The 15,033-nt window shown below is 52.3% G+C and overlaps 1 protein-coding gene across 1 annotated transcript in view; it reads left to right on the forward strand.

Moving 5' to 3' along the window:
* The window catches only part of btv (dynein cytoplasmic heavy chain beethoven), a 182,890-nt gene that overhangs the window by 70,609 nt on the left and 97,248 nt on the right, over positions 1-15,033 (forward strand). Inside the window, exons 39-43 of the mRNA XM_076198539.1 lie at positions 2,324-2,494; positions 2,861-3,001; positions 3,954-4,145; positions 4,653-4,766; positions 5,850-5,958. Of these exons, the coding sequence (XP_076054654.1) occupies positions 2,324-2,494; positions 2,861-3,001; positions 3,954-4,145; positions 4,653-4,766; positions 5,850-5,958 (727 nt within the window). The remainder of the gene's footprint in view (positions 1-2,323; positions 2,495-2,860; positions 3,002-3,953; positions 4,146-4,652; positions 4,767-5,849; positions 5,959-15,033) is intronic.

Raw genomic sequence — 15,033 nt, forward strand, 5'->3', positions numbered from 1 at the left:
GTATTGCAGAATCTCGCCTCCCGACACGAAGTCGACCTCTGCCTTTCGTACCTCCTCCTTTTCTTCCTCCTCTTCCTCCTCCCCCTCTTCCTCCTCTTCCTCCTCCTACTCTTCCTCTTCCTCCACCTCTTCTTCCTCCTCCTCTTCCTTCTCTTCCTCCTCCTCCTTTTCCTTCTTTTCCTCCTCTTCCTTCTCTTCCTCCTCTTCCTTCTCTTCCTTCTCTTCCTCCTCTTCCTTCTCTTCCTCCTCTTCCTCCTCTTCCTTCTCTTCCTCCTCTTCCTTCTTTTCCTCCTCTTCCTCCTCCTCCTCTTTCTTCTCTTCCTTCTCTTCCTCCTCTTCCTCTTTATTCTTCTACTCCTCTTCCTCTTCCTCCTCCACTTCCTCCTCCTTTTCCTTCTTCTCCTCCTCTTCATCTTCCTCCTCCACTTCCTCCTCTTCTTCCTCTTTCTCCTCCTCCCTCTCCCCCTGTTCCTCCTCCTCCTCCTTGTTTTCCTCCTCCTGTTCCACTTCTTCTTCCTCCTCCTTCTCCTCCTCTTCCTCCTTCTCCTCCTCCACCTCCTCTTCTGCACTATCTACTCCTCCTCCTCCTCCACTTCCTCCTCCTCCTCCACTTCCTCCTCCTCCTCCTCCTCCTCCTCTTCTGCACCACCTACTCCTCCTCCACTTCCTCCTCCTCATTTTCCTTCTCCTTCTCCTCTTCCTCTTCCTCCTCTACTTCCTCCTCTTCTTCCTCTTTCTCCTATTCCCTCTCCCCCTGTTCCTCCTCTTCCTCCTTGTTTTCCTCCTCCTGTTCCACTTCCTCTTCCTACTGTTCCACTTCTTCTTCCTCCTCCTTCTCCTCCTCTTCCTCTTTCTCCTCCTCCACTTCCTCTTCTGCACTATCTACTCCTCCTCCTCCACTTCCTCCTCCTCCACTTCCTCCTCCTCCTCCACCTCCTCCTCCACTTCCTCCTCCTCCTCCTTGTGTGAAAAGAAGATTTCTTTTTCTTTTTCTCTCGCGTCCGTATCAAATGACAGGGAGGGAGGCCCTCCTCTCCCACGTCCCCCCTTTTTAATTAATTTCATTGAAGCACACTCGAAAAATGAAATGAAAAGTGGAGAGACAAAAATAATGGATGGATGGAACTGATGGAAGTGGAAGCCCCCTCTCGGATTGATGGGTTTAGAAACGCGAGCTCGAGGAAGCATTTGCTACGAATGATACTAGAGGCGCATTTGCTGAAAAAAAAAAGGGGGGGGGACGACGACGGATACCTGCGAGAGGGACGTCAGAGAAGGTCATCTCCCTCCCGCCCATCTTCAAATCCCGTCAACTTTCTCGTTTCCATGTGGATGTGCAGCCCCTAGAGGCTGACTCTCGGTTCCCGGACTGGTCCATAAGATGTCTCTCAACTTTGTATTTCTTACACCTACTTACACATGGAGAACAGTCAACCGGCGATTGATCTCTGACTTTGAGCCGGTAACATAAAGGTAGCCCCACATTGATACACCTGTGAGGGAAGGGGACCGTTGCCGGCTACAGTGGGGCTGTGGGTTTCTACTCCGTGATAATTGAGGCAAAATCTGACCATTTTAGCCGGGTGTAAAAAAATAATAATTAATAATAAATAAAATAAATAAATAATAATAATAATAATAATAATAATAAAATTAAAATAAAATCTAGTTGACATATGTTACAACACACGTTAGTCCTCCCCCCCCCCACCTCTCCTCTTTTGTAGTGAAGCGACCTGTTCTTGTGTCGACTCTGGGAGCGTTTTCCGTGATTGTGAACCGCTCAGGCATGACAGTGGGGGAGGGGGGGAAGGGGGGGAGTTCTCATCCCCATAGATTTCTTCTTCCTCTTCTTCTTCTTCTTCTTCTTTGCCTTCTTCTCCTTCTTCCTCTGCTTCTTCTTTTTCTTCTTCTTCGCCTTTTTCTTCGCCTTCTTCTTCGCCTTCTTCTTATTATTATTATTCGCCTTCTTCTTTACCTTCTTCGCCTTCTTCTTCTTCTTCTTCTTATTCTTATTCTTCGCCTTCTTCTTCTTCTTATTCTTCGCCTTCTTCTTCTTCTCCTTCTTCCTCTTCTTCTCCTCCTCCTCCTCCTTCCCCCTCTCTTTTTTTCTCTCCAAGAGAGTGACCTTGAGAGTTGAGAGTCAAGAGTCTCTCGCCCACAGTCCTGGCTCTACGAAGCTTGCAGACTCTTCTTCTTCTTCTTCTCCTCTTCCTCCTCCTCTTTTTTTCTCTCCAAGAGAGTGACCTTTAGAGTTGAGAATTACTCTCTCATTACTGAGAGTTGTGAGAGTTAAGAGTCACTCTCTCTCTCTTGTCCACAGGCCTGGCTCTACGAAGCTTGCAGGCTCTTCCGGGATAAACTAGCCGAAGAAGATGACGTCACCAAGTTCAACCACATTGTTTTGTCTTGTCTCCACTCGGATTGGGGCGTTGACCTTCGGAAGTATCTCCACAACTATTACGTCACAGCGGGAGCGACGGCCGAGCGCCAGGTACGCTTTTGTACGTGTACACATATGTACATATACGTACATGCCTGCTTACACATACGTACACGCGTCCGTACACACGTACACGTGTCCGTACACACGTACACGCGAACATGTATATATGGATGCGCGCGCGCACACATACACACACACACACACACACACACACACACATACATATGTAAGTACACGCAACTTTTGGGCGCGAGTGTACATGAATATGTCCCTGCTATTGTAAAAAAAAAAGAAAAAAAAAAAGAGCGAGAGAGAGAGAGAGAAAATATATATTGACATTATGAGAACTATAGCATGTGTCAAAACTTTTGGTCCTGACTGTACATGACCACGCAACTCCGTGCCCTCCGTCAGGCGGCTCCAGGCGCACCTCCGCCATCGCAGGGCCACGCCCTCGGGGAGATCGCGGCCGACGACTGGGCCAAGGTGGTGGCCAAGGCCATCAACCAGTACAGCCACGAGAAGCAGGAGCTGGATATTCTTATATTCACAGAGGTAAGGAATTGAGTAAATAGATTAATTAATTATCAAATAAAAATACATAAAGATAAATGAATGAAGGTAAAATAAATGAATAGATAAACGAATAAATGAAGTAATAATAAATAAATAAACATGATACATAAATAGAATTATATATATATATATATATGTATATATATATGTATGTGTATAACATATATAATATATATATATGTATATATATATATATATATAATACATACATACATACAGATACCAAGGCTTTTTCCCCCTTTCAAGGGAGGGTAGCCAAAAAGGGAAAGGCATAAAAACACTCCATTTCATCCCTAAATACATACACTCCACACCCCTCCCACCCTCCCTCCCATCTGAGCACCTCCTGGATGACGGCCATCCCTGCACCCTGCCCACCGCCCTGGGTCAGGAAGCAGTGTCGCAAGACACAGCACATCCACAGCAAGGCCGCTTCATTTAATCGGCGACCCCCCCCTCTCCGTCCCCCCTTGCATATAAGGAGAGGACGGGGAGAAATCCCCTCGGGCTGCGTCAAAATTTACTCACATACTACCCCACCCCCCCCGCCCATTCCTCCTCATGCAATCACACATCATCCATATACAACCATTCTCCACTCACCTCTGTCTTCCGTCCTCTCCCTTCCTTCCTCAACAGATATTCCCCTCCTCCCCAAAGCCCCCTTCACCCCAGCCATCCACCTCATCCTAGGACGTCCCCTCATGTTCACTCCCTCCACATCTGCCTTCCATACCTCTTTTACTAGTATATATATGTATATATATATGTATATATATATATATATATATATATGTATATATATATATTATATATAAACAAATGAAATATTAAATGAATGCATCAGTTAAGAGGAACTGAAACGAGAAAAAAAATATTAGATAAAAAAAATTCTTAAGTATACTGCGACGGTATCCTTGTCCCCCACCAGGTGCTGGAGACGATGTCCAGGGTGGAGCGGGTACTGACCACTCCCGGAGGTTCCCTCCTGCTGGCGGGTCGCGCTGGGGTCGGCCGAAGGACGGCTGTTAGCGTCATGGCCTGTTTCCACGGGATCAAGATCGTGTCCCCCTCCATGCACCTTGGCTACGACATCAAGAACTTCAGGAATGATCTCAAGCAGGTGAGAGCAGGGTCAGCGCCCCCTTGTGTGAATAAAATCACCTGACGGCAGGGACTGAAAACGGGGGGGGGAGTCCCACATGGGGATGAGGATGTACTTTGTACTTAAAAATGTACTTAGAAATGTACTTTGAAATATACTTAAGATGTATTTAAGATATACTTGAAATATACTTAAAATATAATTCAGTATACTTAAGTGTATTTAAGTATATCTAAGTGTACTTAAAGTGTACTTGAAATATACATAAAATATACATCAGTATACTTAAGTGTACTCAAGTATTATATCTAAGTGTACTTAAAATGTACTTGAAGTATACTTAAAATATACTTCAGTATACTTAAGTGTACTCAAGTACATCTAAGTGTACTTAAAATGTACTTGAAATATACTTAAAACATACTTCAGTATACTTAAGTGTACTTAACTGTACTTAAGTACATCTAAGTGTACTTAAGTACATCTAACTGTACTTAAGTGTACTCAACCTCGACGTCGTTTCAGATTATGCAAACGACGGGCGTCGAGGGGGAGCAGGTCCTCCTCCTGCTCGAGGACCACCACCTCGTCTCGAACTCGTTCCTCGAGATCGTCAACTCTTTGCTAATGGCCGGCGAGGTAAGCGAGGACGACCTCTCGAGGCCGTGTGGTCCTTCTCGAGGATTTTGTTTTGGCTGACGACAGACCATGTGTGTGTGTGTGTGTGTGTGTGTGTGTGTGTGTGTGTGTGTGTGAGAGAGAGAGAGAGAGCGAGAGAGAGCGAAATCGAAGATAAGAGAAAGAGAGCGAGAGCGAGATCTGAGATGGGAGAAAGAGAGGGAGGACGAAAGAGAAAGCAAGAACGAGCGAGAGAACGAGTGAAGGAGAGAGAGCGAACGAGAACGAGCAAGCGAACGAGTCAAGTTGAGACAATGATATATATATATATATATATATATATATTACCATTTAGTTTACAGACCACGCACTCACCTCATAACCTCCTCCTCCTCCATCTTCTCCTCCCCCTCCTCCTCCTCCTCCTCCTCCTCCTCCTCCTCCTCCTCCTCCTCCTCCCCCTCCTCCTCCTCCTCCCCCTCCTCCTCCTCCTCCCCTCCTCCTCCTCCTCCTCCTCCTCCTCCTCCTCCTCCTCCATCACCTTCATCTTCTCCTCATCCTCCATCTCCTCCTCCACCTTCATCTTCTCCTCCTCCTCCTCCTTCATCTTCTCCCCTCCTCCTCCTTCATCTTCTCCCCTCCTCCTCCTTCATCTTCTCCTCCTTCTTCTCTTCATCTTCCACCTCCTCCTCCTCCTCCTCCTCTTCTTCCTCCTCTTCCTCCTCCTTATCTTTCCCCTCCTCATCTTAATCCGCTTCCTCATCCTTATCTTCCTACTCGTCTTCCTCCGCTTCTTCCTCCTCTTCTTCTTCCTCCTACTCTTCCTCCTCTTGCTCCTCCTCTTCTTCCTCCTCCTCCTCCGCTTTCTTCTCCTCTTTATCCTCTTCATCCTACTCCTCCTCTTCCTCCTCTTGCTCCTTCTCCTCTTCATCCTCCTCCTCCTCTTCTTCCTCCTCCTCCTCTTCTTCCTCCTCCTCCTCCTCCTCCTCCTCTTCCTCCTCCTCCTCCTCCTCCTCCTCCTCTTCCTCCTCCTCTTCTTCCTCCTCCTCCTCCTCTTCCTCCTCCTCTTCCTCCTCCTCTTCCTCCTCCTCCTCCTCCTCGTAGGTCCCAGGACTGTACACCTCAGAGGAGCTGGACCCAATGCTCGCCCACATCAGGGACGAGGCCGCCCACGAAGGCTTCCGGGGCTCTCAATACGCCTACTTCGCCAAACGTAAGTGCACGCCCACCTTCCCGTAGCATTAGTCTAATACGCCCAATGTCATCACGCCCACAAGGGGAATAGAGATCTGAAATCATATTCCATCAGTTTTGCTTCATTTTTTTGTGATTTTTTCTTTTTTCCAGGACTTTTCCAGGACCTGTTTTTTTTTCTCAAGTTCCGAAAAACTAAATTTTCGTTTAAAGTAATCGCGAATATCATACTCATGCAAAATGTTGCCGAAACGGAGTGGAGAGAGAGAGAGAGCGAGAGAGAGCAAGAGAGAGAGAGAGAGAAAGATTATGTAGTGAGTGACTATGAGTGAATAGAATATTATGGTATTAACCAGTAAAAGTTATTTAAAGATCCAGATAGGTATTTAGAGTTAATTATTGAAAAACCAAAGACTCTCCAAAATACTCACGTGGCCGTGAGAAGATTCACATGACCGTGAGAAAATTCACCTCACCGTGAGATTTTTTATTTGACTGAGAAATTTGACATCACCGTGAGATAATTTACTTGACCGTGAGAAAGCTCACATGACCGTGACATAGTTACCATGACCGTGAGAATGTATTTGTGGACGTGAGATTCACTATGTTTACCTCACCGATTCTCACGAAATAGGGGGAACCCCCATTCAAAGAAGATGGGGGGGAAACTCGCCCATATGTTGGGGGAAACAATCCCAGGAAGGAGGAAAATCCTCCACCCCCCATGTATAGGGGCCGGGGGGCTAATATCCCCCCCACATGTGGGGAAGAGGGGGCGTGCCCCCCCTAAACCCTCTTTCTTTGTCTCCATTCTGCCCCTCCCCCCTCTCTCCCTTCCTCCTATTCCCTCTCCCCTTTCCCTCTCTCCCCCCTTCCCCTCTACCCCATCCCCCTCTCCCCTTCTCCTTCTCTTCCCTTCCCCCACCTTCCCCTCTTCCCCCTTCCCCCTCTCCTCCTTCCCCCTCTCCCCCTTCCCCCTCTCCCCCTTCCCCCCCTTACCCTTTCCTTCCCCCTCTCTCCCATTTCCCCTCTCCACTCTTTCCTCTCTCCCCCTTCCCCCTCCCCCCTCTTTCCCGTTTCCACTCTCCACACCTTTCCCTTCTCCCCCTTCGCCTTACCCCCTCCCCCTTCTCCCTTTCCCCCTCTCCTTACCCCTCTCCACCTTCCTCCTCTCCCCTCTCCCCTCCTCCCTCTCCCCTTCCTCCTCCCCCCCTTCCTCCTCTCCCCTTCCTCTTCTTTCCCTTTCCCCCTCCCTCCTCTTTCTCCCCCTTCCCCTCTCCCCTTCCCCTCTCCCCTTCCCCTTCTCCCCTTTCCCCTCTCTCCCCTTCCCCCTCTCCCTATCCCCCTTTTCCCCCTTCCCCCTATACCCCCTTCCTATACCCACTTCCCCTTCTCCCTTCCCCCCTCCCCCTCCCCCTTCCCCCTCTCCCTATCCCCCTCTCTCCCTCTTCTCCCTGTCCCCCCTTCCTACCCATCCTTCCCACTTCCCCTTCTCCCTTCCCCCTTCCCCCCTCTCCCCCTTCCACCCTCTCCCCCCTTCCCCCTCTCTCCCCAAGCTGCCGCTCCCTTTAACAGTGCTAATTGGGGTCTCCCAGCGGACCATTAGTGCGCCAACAGACAGAGAGAAAGTAACTTTAATCTTTGGGATATGCTGGTCAAGAATCCATTTATTATTACTGTTATTATTATTATTATTATTATTATTTATTATTTATCGTTATTATTTATCGTTATTATTTATCGTTATTATTTATCGTTATTATTTATCGTTATTATTTATCGTTATTATTATCGTTATTGTTATCGTTATCGTTATCGCTATTATTATCGTTATTATATTTATTACTATCATTTCTATTAATGTCCTTATTAATACTATTAATAGTAATAGTATTATTAATATTATTATTATTATTATCATCATGAATAGTCTTGCATTGTTCAGTAATTCTTAAGTGTATATTCTTATGTATTTATTTACACATTTCTGCATATTCTATTTACGTATTTAACATTGTTGAATTTATGTATTTATTTCTTCGTTAATTAATTCTAAGATATTCGTGGATATATATCAAGAGAATAAGAATTAGCTCATTTGTTTAATATGGAAATAATTCCCATAATCAGAAAGGGAGACAAAAAGAAAACTGTGAACTAATTATATGAAGGCTTAACCTCAATCGTAAGAAACTAATGGAAAGTATCATCAGAGATCCTATTGAATATTACTTAGAAAGGAACTGATAAATGACAGCCAGCTTGTATTCAGAGGTAACGTACATTTGTGACTAAATACACGAATATTACAACAAAACATCTCCATATTATGATAAAAAAGACAATTTAGATTTAGTGTATCTGGACTTTGAAAAGGCTTTTGATACCGACCTACACGAAAGACTACTTGCTAAACTAGCTTCACAGGGAGTAAAAGGTAACCTATTTAGCTGGATTAGTAATTAGTTGAACAGTTGTAGAGAGCGAGTTGACCTGAAAGGCAAAAGATCTAACTGAAAAAAAAAAAAAAAAATGTTACGAGTGGAGTTCCTCAGGGTTCAGTTCTTGGACCACTTTTATTCATAGTATATATAAACGATATACACCATGGTCTAAAACATACTGTCTCTAAATTTGGTGACGATACAAAGTTGTATGAAATAGGATATGGTCACTCGAATTAGTTGGATATTAAAGAAGATTTGGATAAACTACAGCAATGGTTTGAAAAGTGGTTCATGAAATTTAACCCAAGTAAATGTAAAGTTATGCACATTGGTACAAATAGCATAAAGTACGACTACCAGTTATTTGGAATAATGTTAAGAAATATGGATAGTTTAAAAAGATCTTTGGTTGTGAATATATAGTAACGATATCAAATTACTAAGCTGTGTATTTATCCCTCAGATAAGGCAAATAAGTTATCTAGGGGGTTGCACATTCTATTGATTTTCAAAAGTCAATCTGTCATCAACCCCTAGTCCCCAACTTATACCTGTTCTCTCTATTCCCCTATCCCCTCCGCCATTTACCCCGTGAACCCTATCCCCCTATCACAAGTGCCCAATTACCCCTCCCTATCCCCCTATCCCCCAATTACCCCTCCCCAAATCCCCCTCTATCCCCCAATTAACCCCCCCCTATCCCCCATCCCCCCACAAACACGACCCCCCTTCCCAATCCTCTTACCACCCAATTGCCACCCCTTCCAGATCCCCCTATTCCCCACCCCCCTATCCCCCACTTACCCGCTCCCAATCCCCCCATTACCCACTTACCCCTCCCCAAGATCCCCCTACCCCCAATTTACCCCTTCTCCCAATCTCTCTTACCCCCATTCACAAAATCGGCACTTCCGCTATCCCCCTATCCCCAATTACCCCCCTTCCTCTATCCCCAACGTATCCCGCCCCCTTTAATTAAATTTCCCCCCCCCCTAAAAAAAAAAAATCCACCTATCCCCACGTTACCCCTTCCCAATCCCTCTACCACCCTACTAACCCCTTCCCTATACCCTCTATCCCCCCACGTTACGGTACCCCCTCCCCCATCCCCCACTTACCCCTCCCCCATCCCCCCACTTACCCCTCCCCCATCCCCCCACTTACCCTCCCCCATCCCCCCACTTACCCCTCCCCATTCCCCCCACTTACCCCCTCCCCCCACCCCCCACTTACCCCTCCCCATCCCCCCACTTACCCCTCCCCATCCCCCCACTTACCCCTCCCCCACCCGCCAGCCCCCACTTACCCCTCCCCCATCCCCCACTTTACCCCTCCCCCCACTTACCCCTCCCCCATCCCCCCAACTTACCCCACCCCCATCCCCCCACTTACCCCCTCCCCCCATCCCCCCACTTACCCTCACCATCCCCCCACTTACCCCTCCCCCATCCCCCACTTACCCCTCCCCCATCCCCCCCACGTTACCCCTGCCCCATCCCCCCACTTACCCATCCCCACACCCCACAGGTTCCCCTCACTAACCCTCCCCCCCATTCCCCCACTTTACCCCCCCCCATGCCCCCCACTTTACCCCCTCCCCCATCCCCCCACTTACCCCTCCCCATCCCCCCACTTACCCCTCCCCATCCCCCCCTCATGTACCCCTCCATCCATCCCCCCACATACCCCGCCACCATCCCCCCACTTACCCCTCCACATCCCCCCACTTACCCCTCCACCTTCCCCCCACTTACCCCTCCCCCATCCCCCCACTTATACCCCTCCCCATCCCCCCACTTACCCCTCCCCCATCCCCCCACTTTACCCCCTCCCCCTTCCCCCCACTTACCCCTCCCACCATCCCCCCACTTACCCCTCCCCCATCCCCCCCACTTACCCCTCCCTCCACCCCATCCCCCCACTTACCCCTCCCCCATCCCCCCACTTACCCCTCCCCCATCCCCCACTTACGCCTCCCCCATCCCCCCCCACTTACCCCTCCCCCCATCCCCCCACTTACCGCCCCTCCCCCCAGCCCCCCACATTCTACCCTTACCTCCCATCCCCCCACTTACCCCTCCCCCATCCCCCCTCTTACCCCGACCCCCATCCCCCCACTTACACCTCCCCGCAAACCCCATCCCCCCACTTACCCCTCCCCCCACCACTTTACCTCCCCATCCCCCCACTTACCCCTCCCCCATCCCATCCCCCACTTAACCTACCCCTCCCCCATCCTCCCACTTACCCCTCCCCCATCCCCCCACTTACCCCTCCCCCCATCCCCCCCACTTACCCCACCCCCCACCCCCCACTTACCCCCTCCCCCATCCCCCCACTTACCCCTCCCCCCCACTTTACCCCTGCCCCCCACTTACCCCTCCCCCACTTACCCCTCCCCCACTCTACCCCCTCCCCATCCCCCCACTTTACCCCTCCCCCCATCCCCCCCACTTACCCCTCCCCCCATCCCCCCACTTACCTCTCCCTCCCCCATCCCCCCACTTACCCCTCCCCCATCCCCCCACTTACCCCCGCCCCCATCCCCCCACTTACCCTCCCCCCCCACCTCCCCCCCACTTACCCCTCTTCCCATCCCCCCACTTACCCCCCTCCCCATCCCCCCACTTACCCCTCGTCCATCCCCCCACTTACCCCTCTCCCATCCCCCCCTACTTACCCCTCTCCCATCCCCCCCACATTACCCCTTCTCCCATCCCCCCCCACTTACCCCTCTCCATCCCCCCACTTACCCCTCCCCCCATCCCCCCCACTTACCCCTCCCCCATCCCCCCCACTTCCACCCTCCCCTATCCCCCACGCTACCCCTCCCCCATCCCCCCACTTACCCTCCCCTATCCCCCACTTACTAACCCCTTCCCCCATCCCCCCACTTAACCCCTCCCCTATCCCCCCCCACTTACCCCTCCCCTATCCCCCACTTACCCTTCCCTATCCCCCTATCTCCCACTTACCCTTCCCTATCCCCCTAATCTCCCACTTACCCCGACCACCCTTCGTCTATCCCCCTATCCCCCACTTACCCCTCTCTATCCCCTATCCCCCACTTACCCCTCGCTACCCACTATCCCCCACTTACACTCCTCCCCTATCCCCCACTTACCCTTCCCTATCCCCCTATCTCCCACATGACCCTTCCCTATCCCCCTATCTCCGCCACTTACCTCCCCTATCCCCCTATCTCCCACTTACCCCTATCTCCCACTTACCCCGTCTCTAATCCCCCTATCCCCCACTTACCCCTCTCTATCCCCCTATCCCCCACTTACCCCTCTCTATCCCCCTAGACCCCCCACTTACCCCCTCTCTATCACCCCCCAATCCCCCACTTACCCCTCCTACTCTACCCCCTATCCCACCCCCACTTACCCCTCTCTACCCCATAATCCCCCACTTACACCTCCCCTATGTCCCCCTATCCCCCACTCAGTTATCCCCTTTCCCTATCCACCTATCCCCCACTTACCCCTTCCCAATCCCTCTACCCCCCTACTAACCCTTTCCCTATTCCCCTATCCCCCACTTACCCTCCCCTATCCCCCATCCCCCCACTTACCCATTCCCTAATCGCGCCCTATCCCCCACTTACCCCTTTCCTATCCCCCTATCTCCCACTTACCCCTTCCCTATCCCCCTATCCCCCATTTACCCCTTCCTATCCCCCTATCCCCCCATTTACCCCTTCCCTATCCCCCTATCCCCCCATGCTTACCCCGTCCCTATCCCCCTTTCCCCCATTTACCCCCCTTCCCTCATCCCCCTATCCCCCACTTACCCCCTTCCCTATCCCCCAATCCCCCATTTACCCCTCGCCTACCACCCCTATCCCCCACTTACCCCTCCTCCCCCTACTTATCCCCACTTACCCCTCCTAACCCCCTAACCCCCCCCTACCCCCCCTATCCCCCCACTTAACCCCACCCTACCCCCCTATCCCCCTACTTACCCCTCCCTACCCCCTATCCCCCACTTACCCCTATCCCCTACCCCCTATCCCCCACTTACACCCCCTATCCCCCACTTACCCCCTATCCCCCACTTTACCCCCTATCCCCCCCACTTACCCCTATCCCTCCACTTACCCCCTATCCCCCACTTACCCCCCCTATCCCCCACTTACCCCCTATCCCCCACTTACCCCCTATCCCCCACTTACCCCCTATCCCCCACTTACCCCCTATCCCCCACTTACCCCCCTATCCCCCACTTACCCCCTACCCTATTCCCCCACTTACCCCCCCCTATCCCCCACTTACCCCCTATCCCCCACTTACCCCCTAATCCCCCACTTACCCCCTATCCCCCACTTACCCCTATCCCCCACTTACCTCCCTATCCCCCACTTACTCCCCTATCCCCCACTTACCCCTGCCCTATCCCCCACTTACCCCCCTATCCCCCACTTACCCCCTATCCCCCACTTCCCCCCTATCCCCCACTTACCCCCCCTATCCCCCACTTACCCCTCCCCTATCCCCCTATCCCCCACTTACCCCTCCCCTATACCCCCCTACCCCCCACTTACCCCTCCCCTATCCCCCTATCCCCCACTTACCCTACCTCAGGCCCCCTATCCCCCTATCCCCCACTTACCCCCAATCCCCTCACTTACCCCCTATCCCCCACTTACCCCTCCCCTATCCCCCACTTACCCTGCCCTATCCCCTATCCCCCCACTTACCCCTCCCTACCCCCTATCCCCCACTTACCCCTCACCCTATCCCCCCTATCCCCCACTTACCCACCCCCCCCTATCCCCACTTACCCCTCCCTACCCCCTATCCCCCACTTACCCTCCCTACCCCCTATCCCCCACTTACCCCCTCCCTACCCCCCCTATCCCCCACTTACCCCTCCCTATCCCCCTATCCCCCACTTACCCCTCCCCTATCCCCCTATCTCCCAACTTATCCCTTCCCAATCCCTCGTACCCCCCTACCTAACCACCCATCCCTATTTCCCCCTATCCCCTTGAGACTTACCCTCCCTATCCCCCATCCCCCACTTACCCCTCCCCTATCCCCCATCCCCCACTTAGGTACCCCTCCCCTATCCCCCATCCCCCCACTTACCCCATCCCCCACTTACCCCTCCCCTATCCCCCATCCCCCCCACTTACCCCTCCCCCTATCCCCCTATCCTCCACTTACCCCTATCCCTATCCCCCACTTACCCCTTCCCTATCCCCCCACTTACCCCTTCCCTATCCCCCACTTACCCCTTCCCTATCCCCCTATCCTCCCACTTAACCGATACCCCTTCCCTATCCCCCTAAGTCTCCCCACTTACCCCTTCCCTTACATCCCCCATCTCCCTATCTCCCACTTACCCTTCCCTATCCCTTACCCCCCCCTTAACCCCTAGTTAACCCTCCCCTATTCCCCCTATCCCCCACTTACCCTCCCTATCCTCCTTTACCCCACACTTACCCCTCCCCTATCCTCCATCCCCCCCACTTACCCCTCCCCTATCCTCCATCCCCCCCACTTACCCCTTTCCAATCCCTCGTACTCCCTTCAACCCCTTCCCTATCCCCCACTTACCCGTCCCTAACCCCCCTATCCCCCACTTACCCCTTCCCATCCCTATCCCCCTAACCCCACTTAACCCCTTCACTACCCCCCTATACCCCCACTTATCCCCTTCACTACCAGTACCCCCCCTATCCCCACACTTACCCCCTTCCCAATCCCTCTACCCCCAACTTACCCCTTCCCTCCCCCCTTTACCCCCACTTACCCACTTCCCTACCCCCTTTACCCCCACTCTACCCCTTCCCTATCCCCCTATCCCCCACTTACCCCTCCCCTATCCCCCACTTACCCCATCCCCTATCCCCCACTTACCCCTCCCTATCCCCCACTTACCCTCCCCTATCCCCACCCACTTACCCCTCCCCCTATCCCCCACTTACCCCTCCCCTATCCCCCACTTACCCCTCCCCTATCCCCCACTCTTACCCCCTCCCCCTATCCCCCACTTACCCCTCCCCTATCCCCCACTTACCCCTCCCCTATCCCCCCCCACTTACCCCACCCCTATCCCCCCACTTACACCCCTCCCCTATCCCCCACTTGCCCCTCCCCTATCCCCCACTTGCCCCTCCCCTATCCCCCACTTACCCCGCCTCCCCTATCCCCCACTTACCCCTCCCCTATCCCCCACTAACCCCTATCCCCCACTTACCCCCCCATCCCCTATCCCCCACTTACCCCTTAGCCACCTTACCCCTCCCCTATCCCCCACTTACCCCTCCCCTAACCCACATACCCCCTTCCCCTATCCCCTATCAATGCCCCTACTCCCCCTCTATACCCCTCCCCATATTCCCCCCTTAAAACTCCCACTATCCCCCTCTTACCCCTCCCCTATCCCCCCTTACCCCTCCCCACTACTTACCCCTCCCCTATCCCCCTCTTACCCCTCCCCTATCCCTCCCCTACCCCTCCCCTATCCCTCCTCCTACCCCTCCTCTATCCCTCCTTTCTCCTACCCCTCCCCTATCCCCCCACTTACCCCTTCCCAATCCCTCTACCCCCACTTAGTCCTCCTACCCCCCACTTACCCCCACTTAGTCCTTCCCTACCCCCCTTACCCCCACTTAGTCCTTCCCTACCCCCCTT

The sequence above is a fragment of the Oratosquilla oratoria genome, chromosome 15 (genome assembly GCF_046742065.1).
Source record: "Oratosquilla oratoria isolate Oo_2021 chromosome 15, ASM4674206v1, whole genome shotgun sequence".
In the NCBI taxonomy this organism is placed as follows: Eukaryota; Metazoa; Arthropoda; class Malacostraca; order Stomatopoda; family Squillidae; genus Oratosquilla; species Oratosquilla oratoria.